Source organism: Saimiri boliviensis, chromosome 12, assembly GCF_048565385.1.
Source record: "Saimiri boliviensis isolate mSaiBol1 chromosome 12, mSaiBol1.pri, whole genome shotgun sequence".
Classification (NCBI taxonomy): Eukaryota; Metazoa; Chordata; class Mammalia; order Primates; family Cebidae; genus Saimiri; species Saimiri boliviensis.
Window position 1 is genome coordinate 98,129,404 of NC_133460.1, and position 13,158 is coordinate 98,142,561.

Below are 13,158 nucleotides of genomic sequence, written 5' to 3' on the forward strand. Positions count from 1 at the left end.
CCAGTGACCCAAGAGAAATAGGTCTAATAGCCACTTTGGGTCCACTGGCTACTAACTTACATATTTCATGTCTTCCCTGGGTCTTGTACTCACTTCATTTTTGCCTGTTCCAACACCAGCTAATCATAATTATGACTAATACATGATTCTTACTACATACCCAGCACCATGCCACGTGCATTATACATGTTAACTCATTTAATCCTTCCCACCACCCTGTGGTTAGGCACTATTATTATCCCTACCTCACAATGTGGAAACTGAGGCCCAGAGATTGAAAGTGGCTTGCTCCAGGTCATCCAGGCAGTCAGTATCAGAGATATGATTCACACCCTGGGAGTCCTCCTCGTAAGGTAGCTTTTAACTTACACACACTAAACCTGGTTGGCCAAAGCTAATGTGCTTCGAACTGTTACTTGTCATTTAAAGATGGGAAAGGAGTTCCCTTTAGCCAGAATTAGCATTGTTTATACAGGGAAATGCATTCCAGAAACAAGCAAATGATTTACAAGTGAACTTCTAGAACAGGACCTAGAAATAGTAAAGTGCTCCTGATAATGGCTATGGAGTGTTTTGTTGGATTTGGAGATTTTAAAACAACATCATTTTGTGCTTTTTGGTTATTGATTCAAGGAGAAAAGTTTTTGCATGTTCTAAGTTTTGGACGTGGGGTGTGTAGAGAAAATTAGGAAACATAAAGTCATTTCAATGTCAACTATTAATTAGATTAGAGTACAGTGGCTTCCTAATGCATTAATTCAGAAGGAAAAATTATCATCTCATAATAGAGTCTATTAGAATTCAGAATTATGCATGATAAAATGTCACGAAAACTGTATTTTTTAAATGGCACATTCCTTCCTCATAATTCTGCATTAAGTATGTTACTGAGAACAATTACCTGGCTCTGCAGGACATAATTAAAAGTCTCCATGATTAATCACATCTTTGCAACATCACAAATGCTTGGCCATTGCTTCAATCTACATTTTGAAGGGTTTTTTTTTTTTCTGTAGCTAAAGATAGAGTCTCATTTTAATTCTATTAGTATTTATAAAATCTATCTAAAAGGAATGCTCTCAAATTAAGAACCCATGCTTGCTTATTTAATTTCATGGCTATTTCACCGCCTTTAAGATTACCAGACAGAGAGACCACAGCTGTTCTTGTAAATGGATTCCCCAAACTTCCTGAATATTAAATTCCCTAAATTATGGGTGATAAATTCAAATTCACGTCAGAACCAGGAAGGTAAGCTAAAGGAGGTACAGCAACAGAGAACAGGCACCACTCAGTCCCAGCCAATTGCTGCCTTGTAGGAACTAGGGCAGAATTTCTCAGAGTTTTCAAGGAAAGGTAAGCATATTAGTTTTTATCTGAACTCGGAACTTCTACATGTTGGTTCAATAAAAAACAAACAAACACTATGTAGCCAAATAAAACACTTCTGTAGTTTGACTGTGACTCATGGGCTGCCAGTTTAGAACCCACCTCTAAACTCAATTAACATTTCTAATCCAGTCTAATTTAAGTTTGTATCAGATTTCCCCAGGTAGGCTTCTGGGTGCCTGGTTTGGTCCAGAGTCTTATTCTAGATAAATGTAGAAGCAAGTCATGTCATAATGGGAGTACACAGGACTCTATCTTGCATTGTTTGTGCTACTTATTAGGCATGATTTCTAGAATCCTAGTGCAAAAGTACATACTCAAGTTTTAATAAGATGCCCTTCATCTGCAAGTTTCCCAGATAATGTATACAGCAAAAAAAAAAAAAAAAAAAAAAAAAAAAAAAAAAAAAAGAAATGTAGCTTTGGTAGTGGTCAAGTTTAACTTTGTGGAATGAGTAAGTCAAGTCAATCCAACCAAACTTCCAGAGAAAATGAGAAGCAAAGTTCAGGCCCCTGAACAATTCCTCTGCTTCCTACCTCCTGTTTTATTACAAATTTTAAAAGCCCCTTTTATTCAATAAATATCATTTGCCAATGATTGTCCTTTGATGTCTGGACACTGGGTTAGACACTAGAGATACCCAACTGAATCCTATTGGCCCAACTCTGAGCAAAAGAGAGAGAGAGAGAGATGCAAAGACTTCTAGTAGCAAAACTTCAATCGATTTCTAGACTTGTGCTGATCCCAAAGGAAAGTAGCACTGAGCATTCATAAATATACATTGAATTATTTGTTAGATTATTGATTGATTAGAGATAACCTTCACCGAAAATCACAATACAACCTTACTTCTAAGCCACCTTAAGTACTTTTTAAGCCAGTAGGTGACTTTTATAATTTTCTTTGTACTTTTTTGTATTTTCTAAATTTCCTATAATAAACATGTAAAATTCTTGTAATCAGGAAAGAAGAAATTTAATTGATTATACACATTTTGCTTGGAACAAGCCAAACCATAAATAAAATCACTGATGTAATCATTAAGGGATACATATACTTCCCCATGAGCTCCTGAGAAAAAATAAAGTCAGTATTACCACTTCCTCTCAACTTGTGTGCATACATTTTATTTTACTTCCCTCAGTCCTTAACATACTACATGTCAAACCTTTTTCTAAAAGAAAAAAAAAAGTCATCCTTGCTAAGGAAAAAGCATTTGAAATGTGCCCAGCAGACAAAGCTCGCTGAATTCTAAGAGGAAAAACTGGAACCTCAGGTTATTTGCAAGACAAAACTAGAGTTGTCCCTAGTTTGCACTGAAAATCTAAGAGTGTGCGAGCACACATAAATGAACTTCCTAGTGCAAAACAGAAAAGGACTTCCCTTTTTTCAATCCCTTCAACCTCCTATGAACTATGGCATCATGTTTCTTTCCATCCTGCTGCCTACAAATCACTCCTCAGGGAGAAAGTGACATGCCACAAAGCAGAAAGAGCTGTTGGAAGAGAACTTACATCTTTCAAGGGCACCAGTTTCATTGTTGTTTGATAAGAAGGTGTGAGAGTGGCTGGGTAGTTGTAGTCGACAATATCGTGTTTATAATCAGCTTTGTAGGCAACCTAAAACATGAAGAAAAGAATAAGAATGGAGAAATCAGTTTCTACTTTCTTTTGACTTTGTTCGAATGTCATAAGAAATATTTTTTAAATACCCAGAAACAAATTAATTCAGTTTCATCACCTTCAAGGAAAATTAAATTATGCTCACACTTTTGTCTTTAATCTGAATTCCTCTTAATCCAAAAGTAGTTGACTTCCATCTGTAGCACATTTACTTTATATTTCTTATTAATTATGATGGTGCTTGTCATTTTTGTTGAAAAGAAGCATTTGCACGTGGATAGACAATGGAAATGCTCCTTGGCTAACCCCAAGAAAATAGATGGAAATGTCAAGAGTCTTTAGAGTATTTAATTTTTTTTTTCTAAAGGTCAAATTTGACATTCTTAAGCAGAGAAAATCTGACATGTGTATGTTTTAATAATGAAATCAGGTTCCTTTAAGTGTCCTTTACCTCCAAGATTTACAACATGGCATTTGTAAACCTATACACTGAATTGACAAAGGCAAAGAGAGATTAATAGATTATATGCTACAGGGGAAAACAAGGACCTGATCTACTCTGTTATCCCACTACCTTGACCAGTGCCAGGCCACAGTCGGTTTTCAATGAATACGATGATCAAAAAAAATGAATGAAGGAACAAATCAGTTTACCAACCAACCGACTCCAAATAAATCACAAAAGCTTTGGAACCTTCGGGAATTTGGAATAAGAATCACAATTATTCATTTCTCCTTCTGTCTCAAAAATCGAAAGTGTTAATCACACTGGATTCATTATAATAGATTAAAATACTCTCCAAATCAGAGAAAGCTAAGATCAATAAATTGAAGCCTTTGAAAATGTTCAGGGATTTTGCCTAGCCTTGCTTGTATCCACTAACATTTAGAAACTCTTTTGGGACAGTCTTTCCACAGTCTTTAAAATAGAAGACAGATTATTTTTTTAAGGGAAATTTAAAAAGAATTGGTTGAATTCTTCATGCCCCACCCCACTCCACCCCCACAGGCCCTTGCATAAAAGGACTTACGTTGCTTGCCAGGCTGCCGACTTTCATAGCATGGAGAGTGCGTCTGTCCATACCAATTCCTTCATAGTGGCCTCTCATGTGGTTCTGGTAGTTTTCTTTATATTTATTCTACATGAAAACAGAGTTTTCAACAAAGCCATTCCCTTCACAACTAGTTGAAGATAAACTACTCATATTAACACATTAAATCCAAAGAAAAAAATGCTTAAATATAACCTATTTAAAAAGTCAGTGTATCACAGAATTAAAAATAAGGCAAACTTTTTTTTAATAATGTAAATTTTAACCCAGCACAAGTTGGAATAAGACAGGAAAACAAGGAAACATGGGATCTGATGAGCATAGACAGCACAAAACAGACCTGACTTTTTGTGTTCGTTTTCACATTTTTAGTTTTAAGTTTACCAGATTTTTCCAATGTGAAAATTTACCATGAGACAGTTGCAAGCACTGACTATGCTGGCATCACATGCAAAGCCCCATGCTGAGGCTGGGACAAATCACTGCATGCCATTACTTCCATTTCTAAATATATGAAGGACAAAACCTGAGCATCGCCAAACTCTGTGATGTAAAAACTGGTCACTAGTGTGACCATGTGAAATAATAATGTTATGTGCCAAATGCCACTTATCAAATAAAGAGAAGACCAAAACAGGAAATTTGGAGTATTAAAACCACCTAAGCTGGGAGACCATTGAGCTTCTAGGTACTGCAAGTATTTAACTAGAATACTACTTATGACTGTATATTAGACATGATTCTACTTATCTGAGTTAATCTTCATAAGTACTCTATGAGGAGAAAGGAACTATTATCATCCCCATTTTAGAGTTGGGCAGAGTGGCTCAGGGAGCTTAAACAACTGCCCAAAATTGGCCACTTTGCTATTGATAACTGTGACATCAACTATGTTGACTCTTAAACCACTACATTTATGAAAAATAAATTCCTCAGTGAGCCTTACACAGTCCCTTGCAATTTTAAATTCTACTATTATGTGCAGCTAAGCAAAAGTAAAAGCATATTATCTAGTATTGGTCTTTGACGTCCATGAGGATACATCTTCAGACCTGCTCTGAGAATTTCCAAATTTGCAAATTCCCCTCTAGCACATATCTGCTCATCTGTAAGACAGGGTAATAATGTCTGGCTCCCCAGGTGACTCTGAGGGTGAAATGAGATCATATTAACTCAGAAGCACAAAGTCACATTGAGAGGGGGCTCCACATGCTCAGCCAGGCCTCCTCACCAGCATTCATCACTAGGAGCCGGGCACTGCGCTACACACAAAGGATGCAAGGGGTTGGAGAATACAGGTCCTGCCCAGAGGATTCAGGGTCAAGATCAGGCATGTGACAGAATTTAACACTATGAGGACCAATCCCAGCAGGCAACCTTAACCAAAACTCAGGCATTTATGCCTAAAAGGCCATGCTTCTCCAAGACACATGAATCCATTCCCATAGACTGTCCCTCTTATGAGACCTAAAGACTAAGCTCACAGAAAGTGCCCAAACAAAAGCTTAGCATTAAAAACTCACATCACTGGTAAATTTTGAGATCTTGCTCACGTTCCTGAATTGAGGTGTTTCACAGTAGTTGATACTGTGACCTCTGCTACTTTCCAGATCCTTCTTATACTCCACCTTGGAAATCAAAACACCAGATGCACAATAGAACCAAATCTCAAATCACTCTTAAAAATGTCTCAGGACTTGACTAGGACATTTTTAGAAAACTTTCAACCCAAGATTTTAACATGTCAAACATAGAATATGCCAAGTTAGCAGGACATATTTTCGCTTATAAAAACAAATCATAATAAAATAGTAAATAATCAGTTTCATTCCAAAAATTAAAAGCACATAGTCACTTTCAAGAACAAATACTGTAAGATTTCATAACTCAAAAATGGCAAAACTGGTTTTACAATTCAGGTAGTTACTCTTGAGGGGAAACGTTTTAGGGTGATGGATCATATTTCCTATTAATGGAAATGTCCTAGGGGAATATCTGGTTGTGTTCTGTTTCTTGATCTGAGTGCTAGTCACATAGATGTGTCCCACTTAAGGAAATCCTTCCCACTATACATTGATGATGTATGCACATCTTTACAGGTATACTTCAATACAATTCAACAAGAAAAGTTACTTTACAAGAAGTATAATAAATGAGACCACTCGGATGCAGAGTGTCTTCTAATTTAAAATCAGTTGGCTATTTAAGCTCTCCTGGGTGCCTGGATGTAGGACGTGAAGCTACAGTTATTAAATAGACTCTAAGTTATCCCAGCTAATTAGCAGAAGGCAGCTAAGGCCAACTACCATTAATAGATGGCTGGCTTGTGTTGCCAACTAAACATAAGGACATAAAGAAATGGAAAGTTCCCTTGCAACTGCTCTACCAAAGGAAATACAACTCAATTTGTAATCATATCTTATAAACTATACGGTGGGGTATGTCTTTTAAAAGATGTAACATGCATTATGGTAGGATTTAAAGTTAAAAAGTAGACACAATTATATATACAGTCTAATTCTAATTCTATAAATATATCTTTATATTCATCCCTTCAGTTACAGCATATTCATATAGAAAAAAGGCCAAAATGTTAACAGTGTTATTCCTGGTAGAACTGAACTCCCAGTGGTCTGGATCCAGTCTGTCACTAAAAGTTTCTACCACCCAGAACTAGACACATTACTTTCCAGGCATATGACAAAGTGATAGTCTAATGGTGGAAAAAGGTCCCACCTAGATCTAGTGTTTTGTGAGTGAGAGCAAGGTCAGCAAACTTTTTCTATAAATGACCAGACAGTAAATATTTCAGGTCTGGCAGGCCACATATTCTTTGTCAATTATTACACTCAACTCTGCCTTTGTAGTTCCAAAGCAGCCACAGATAACACAGAAAAAAATGTGATGTGACTGTGTTCCAATAAAGTTTTATTTAAAAAAACAGGCTGTGGGCTGGATTTGTCACTGAGGTTGCAGTGTGTTGATCTCTGGTCTAGAGCACCAGAATTATCTGGAATAGTTGTTTAAAATGCAGATTCCAAAGCCTCAGCAGCCATCTACCACTTCAAAGTATCTGAAGCTCCTGATGAGGCTTAGGAAAATATCACTCCTAGTGACTCAGAGCAGCCCAAGTTAGAGGACCGCGGGTTAACTAACAGTTTAGGGTAAAGGACTGGCTTTTCCTTTTGCTTAGAAAAGGAAAATGTTTTTGGATATTTGCATATCTGTTTGGAGTTGCAGATAGCTTGTTATGTGAGTGCTTTGAATTGCCATAATTGTTCCAGAGCCTGCCAACTCAAATGCCTTCAGAGTCCAGATAAGAAATGCAAATGAAGGAAGCTGCAGTGAAGAACACACTAGGGTGTGAGAAGGATTTGAGGATCTAGAGGGTATATTTCCTTGCCAAATAGTTCTCACAATAAAAATGTCTTAAGCTCTGGGCAAGCCAAACAAAACACACCTCTCTGGCAGCCAGTGAAGCAGGTAAGGTAAGGGAAATTCACATGGAATACACAGCTTCTGGGAACTCAGACTTCAATAATAAGAGAACAAGAGGGGTTTGAGGTTTGAAACACTTTTTCCAGTGTTTGATTTGTTTTAAAAGTTGGACCCTCCAGTATTCTTTCTGGCAACTGGAAGCCTGTTGCCTGGCACTTTTGAATATTGACAGCCCTGGGAGGATTTAGGCAGTAACTTCTGAACCACCAGAGAAAGATGTAGTTGGTTTGATTCTAGGCTCTCTTGTAAATTGCATTTTACTGCATTTCTGTTCTTGGAAACCACCACCGATGGGTAGAATAGGTGGTGTCACACTCTCAACCAGAGCGTTTTATTATAGGGTCACTGCATTCACTGACTATAGGAGATAAAACAGGTGATAGCTCATGGGTGTGGCTCTCCCCACATACGCACCTCGCTAACGAGTTTGTTTACGCTCTGTGCCCGTTTGAGAACCAAGTTGTCTTGAGCTGGAAGCGAGTGATAATGTGCAGCGCCTTTCATCTTATTGAAGTCCTGCCTGTATTTTATCTGAAAAAAAAAAAAAAAAAACACACATAAACACACACACACACACACACACACACACACACACACACACACAAAGCGGGGCTGGAGTTGATGTTTCCATGCTCTAGGAGAGAAATTACTCCAGTTATCTTGGACTTAATGTCTACATTTACTTAAAAGAGTTTTCTGAAGGAAAAATAATTCAAGTGGGTTTTTCTCTTCATTAAATCTATAAACTACTCGGTCCTTTTTGGTTATTAAAATTTTCCTGGCCCTTTTCACACTTTTTACACTTTACACTCTAATTCTGCAGGGAAAAAAAAAAGTCTTAAAATATTCATAACAAAAGTTGTCAGTCCAAAGCCATTCTGTCCTTGATTTAAACACCATTTCTTATCTAGCTTGCTAGTGAGGGGCAGAGTAGTATCTTTTAACTTCCTTCCTCAGGCAAAGATGGTGCTGTTATGGTAAATGGGTAATAGGTGAACAGTTATTTGGTAAAGGAAAGGAGGGTGAAAGAAGAAGAAAAGGGCAAGGGGAGTGAAATCAGTGCCAGGTTCTGCTTAGACACCAAGTTCCAGTTGGCGTGTTAAGATCTGCAGTGATTATGTCACTTTTCCAAGTTTAATTATTGCCTATCTTTCAAGGACTGCCAGCAGGCTAACGTTCTGCCAATAAAAATCATACATCACCGGGTTACACCCAGTCCGATAATCATATGACTTATTTTAATCAGCTCTTCCCTTAAAATGCTCAATTTCTAATTGGGTCATTTGGCAAAGACTCTCTTACCACCGCTTATCTGGCTGGCCAGCATCTGTACTTGCTTCAAATGGCCTCAAGTGAGCTATGCTGCTTGTCCATATCCATCTCCTTGGAAGCAGACAAATGGGGCCAAAGCAGGCATCATAAATTTGAATGGGGATTGAGGGTTAACAGTCTACTTTGGCTCAGCTACAATAAACATATCTACATGTAGGTGTCAGTAAACACAGCTTCAGAATCTCACTTCTCTGCCTCTGTGGTTCTGCAGGTCACGCCTACATGGTACTTACGTCACTAGCGAGTTCGTTGGCTTTCTTGGCGTTCTGATATGCTGGAGTGATCATAGCTGGGAAGCTGCCCTTTCCCCTGTGCTCCTCATACTCCTCCGGGTAACCCTGCTGGGGGGGTTCCAAAATTTCAGTGAGTAATGCTTCCCTCTGGAGATGGGCAGAGTTTAGCAATGGTCACTCACAGAGCCTGTTCTCACCAAAGTTCATCCACCTTGGATATTCCAGTGATGTCCATATGATGGTCAAAATGGCAGACCCTGGAATCAGGCCCACTTACTAGTGCCCAGTACACAGTCAGCACTAAATAATGGCAACTGATATCATGATCATCACCATTATTTCCGCTGGATAAATCAAGATACTCTACCACTCTCCCAGGTCCATGCGTTATGGAATATTCATTTTTTAACTGACAACCTTTGTCTTCCAGTAGGTCTTGAACAATACCTTACTCACACCCAATGGCAGCTCTATATGGAGACCTCCCCTGTTGGTACTGTCTGCCCCAGGGTATCATTGCCCTCAGTGGTATATGTCATATAACCAGAAAAGGAGTTATTTTTGTAATCTGGGAGAAAAACTTGGAATTACCATAAGATTATCTGAAATGGGACTGAATGTATATTTCAGACTAAGGATTTTAATCTTTGTCTTAATATTTTCTTTTATCTTCCCCACACCATCCATCCATTTCCAGAAAGGAGAATCTTCTCTTTCATGACACCATCATCACATGGCAGATAACCCTTCTCTGGCAGCCAGATGTACTTCAAGACCCAGCTCAGAGGCAACCTTCTCCCTGTAGAAGTCCCTGAGTCCTCCCTCACTCCTGGACCTGCCCCACGCAGAGTTCTCTGTGTTTTCACTGTACTTTTCCCCCAAATCTGGAATAGGCTGTATGGTGCCCCTGTTAGGCTCATGACTCCATCTCTCCGTGGTCTCCTCCAAGTCAGGGCCTGCTCAGCTTCAGCACCAGAGCTTGGACTGTGACACACATATTTTCTTAAATAAAATAGTTGGGTAAGATTAGAAAATCTGGGCTCCCTTTTATTCAACAATGAAAACCATTTAGCCTGAGTTTTCCTTTTGCCTGACCACCAGAATGTTCTGGTCAAATATCATAAGTAAAAGAAGGTTAAGTCTTTTTAAAAGGCTCTCAAATTCTCTGGTAATGTGCTTTATGGCTTTGCCCATTCTGCTGTATAGTTTTGTATTTGCAGCTTTAACTTCTCTCTTTCTCTGTATGTATGCATGCATGTATGTATATTGTAAGTGTTAATCTTTTTTCAAGACACCTAATCCTGTTGATTACATGATATAATCCTTTTAACAAGTCTAGTTACTCGTTAAAAAGAAGAATGAATTGCTTGGCATTTAAGGCACTACAGACATTTATAGTTATCTCACTGCTGGCTTCTCTCTCACTCCCTCCTCCTTATGCCCTGGCGAGTCATGCTAAATCACAACAGTGAAATGCCACACTAGACTGAGTCCTCTCAACAGCTGCTGATGGTGCTATCAAACAACACCCACTTTGATTCTTGCATTTGTTATTTTCAGGACTGAAAACCTCAAAGTGTCCTACCAATCAAGAACCAGCTATGATACTATGAAGTTACATTTCACCTGTACCTACAGACATGTCTAGGTACACCTATGAAATGATACATGTTTCTTATAACCACTGTTAGATAAGATTGGCCAAATGCAGGACAAAACATTTTTTGCCAAATACAGAAACCAGATATTTTTTAAAAAGCTGAATTTTAAAAGTTGTCCTGAGCTTTATAAACAATATATTTGAGAAACAAAACCTATAAAAACATTTTTTTCCATTGGGTTTAAAGCACTAAAAGACCACTTAATTAACTTAGAGAATTTGATTCAATGGCCTTTTAAATTCCAAACCAAGCATTTTTGCTCAGGCAGACATTTTCAAAGGGGTCCCAACCTACCTTCACACACAACCTAAGACTCACATGAGCATATGCCTAACTATGGCAGTGTGTTTCTCTAAAGAAGAGAAACAAATTCATTGTGGTTTCCTAAATCATATATGTTGCAGAGAGTCTACTTACTGCCAAATAATTCAAACAACTGTCCAATTATGAAAAAAAATCACTTAAACCCATGGAATGTATTCTTCCAACACACACACTTGCTCTTCCAATGTTCCTTACTTGCAACTGTGAACAATAATGCTTCCTTTCTACCCTACAACAGCTGGCTAGTCCCAGAAAAGACAAAGGGATGTGCAAATAAAAATTAGCTTGTGATTGTCTTCTTAATCTTTTTTACTCTATGTCAAGATGTAGTTCATCTGAGAAGTGAAATTGGGAAAAAGTTTGCATTCTCTGGCATACTGATTTATCTACCAACCTAGATAAAAAAATTAACTCTCTAAGAAAATGAGCGCCACTACTCAGCAAAATGCTCAATATTTTTCAAGATGAATTTTGATCTCTATGTTGCTTATGATAGAGACCAGCTAAACGTAGCCACTCTTAGGGCTATTCATCAATGGACAGATGAGAATGCTTTCTTCTTGGCCAAGCCACCATATTGGTATAAACCATTTATTTATTTAAAAAAGAAAGTGCCTCAATCTGTGTTTCTAAGTGAGTCAAGTTGAACCCTGTACAATTGTTTGTCCAGTACTTTCTAGCTTGGAAAATCTACCTTTCATAAATAAGGCAAAGATAAACCACAGCCCCATCCCTGATTAAATGGTCACAGCTGTGTCACAGCCTAGAAGGGGCCAAACATAGAAAAGAGCAGGTCAAGAGGTCATTTTATCACATACCTGGCCATATTGGTCTACACATTCCCTTGTCAAGGTGCCCTCAGCTCCAGTGGCTGAACCAGCCATTCCCCTCATTTCTTTTTGATATTGTTGATGGTACCTCACCTGTTTGAAGGCAAAGAACAAACTCAGGGAATTTTGCCTCCCATGCACAGTAGCCAAAAGAGTAAAAATGAATGTCTTTATGAAATGTTCCTTTTCTGCTTGGATCTAGGGAGTAGGTATGTCTCAGACCTAAAAGTGCCAGGCCATTGTCATGGTAAAACTGACTGAAAACTATGAAGGAAAATTACTCCCTGGCTTCAGGGTAAATGCAACAGTTGACAGGAAGTTAGATTCCCCAGGTCCGGGTTCACATTCCTCTTTCTCCCTAACGTGACCACATTGCCAGAGACACTTACATCACTCGCCAGCTCACTGGCTCTTTTGGCTATCTGATAGGCGGGTGTAATCATTGCAGGGAAACTGCCTTTCCCTCTTTGTTGTTCATAGTCCTCTGTGTATCTCACCTGAAATGAAAAAAAAATGTGAATCACATGCCCCAGTCCCACTGTTTATCAGATGATCTTAGTGAGATGTCCTGCTAAGGGTTCCATGACATCCTGCCCATCTCCTGCCGTAGCTCGTATGACAGATAATTGGCTTACAGTTTGATGGGCCATATGCATCTTATTCACCTTCTTATTCCCGATACCCAACACACCTGGCACATGAAGACACCCAGTGGAATTCAACACATGCTTGCTAAGCACCTAATGTGGGCCAGACCCTGGGCAGAGAAATAAGTCTTTAGCTCTCAAGGAACTGTCAGCCACGTTTGGGAGACACATGAGTCTTCATAATCCCAGATCGAGGTTAAGGTAAGAGGAAACCAAGCATTAAGCAGAAGGTGGATTTGTGTTTAAATGTCCCATTCAGAACAGCAGTAAGTCCTTGATCTTATTATGCTATGGAACTTTTGGGCTATGTAAAGGCAAGTGGTATAATTTGTTCAGAAATTATGTTCTCTAATTTCTAGTGGCAAGACAGATTTCTTTCAGAATGCTCAGGTACATCCAATTTGGTACTAATCCAATCTAAAGTTTTCTCTTTAAAGAAGAGTGTTTCCAAGGTCTCTGTTGGCTAACTTATCAAACCCAACCATCCTTGACCTTTGGAAGTTCTTCTTGGTACCCATGCAAGACTGGAATGTCTCCTACATTCTCCCTCCCTCCACCTCCAGGAAAGGA

At 38.6% G+C, this 13,158-nt stretch overlaps 1 protein-coding gene across 9 annotated transcripts in view; it reads right to left on the reverse strand.

Moving 5' to 3' along the window:
- The window catches only part of NRAP (nebulin related anchoring protein), a 71,345-nt gene that overhangs the window by 47,357 nt on the left and 10,830 nt on the right, over window positions 1-13,158 (reverse strand). For 4 of the 9 annotated variants that reach the window (XM_010332902.3, XM_074382901.1, XM_039465146.2 and 1 more), the window contains exons 8-14: window positions 12,331-12,438; window positions 11,930-12,034; window positions 9,127-9,234; window positions 7,976-8,092; window positions 5,587-5,691; window positions 4,043-4,150; window positions 2,904-3,008 (exon numbers count right to left, since the gene is read on the reverse strand). In XM_010332902.3, the coding sequence (XP_010331204.3) occupies window positions 2,904-3,008; window positions 4,043-4,150; window positions 5,587-5,691; window positions 7,976-8,092; window positions 9,127-9,234; window positions 11,930-12,034; window positions 12,331-12,438 (756 nt within the window). The remainder of the gene's footprint in view (window positions 1-2,903; window positions 3,009-4,042; window positions 4,151-5,586; window positions 5,692-7,975; window positions 8,093-9,126; window positions 9,235-11,929; window positions 12,035-12,330; window positions 12,439-13,158) is intronic. The other 5 variants (XM_010332909.3, XM_003922192.4, XM_039465145.2 and 2 more) reach the window with 3 other exon arrangements.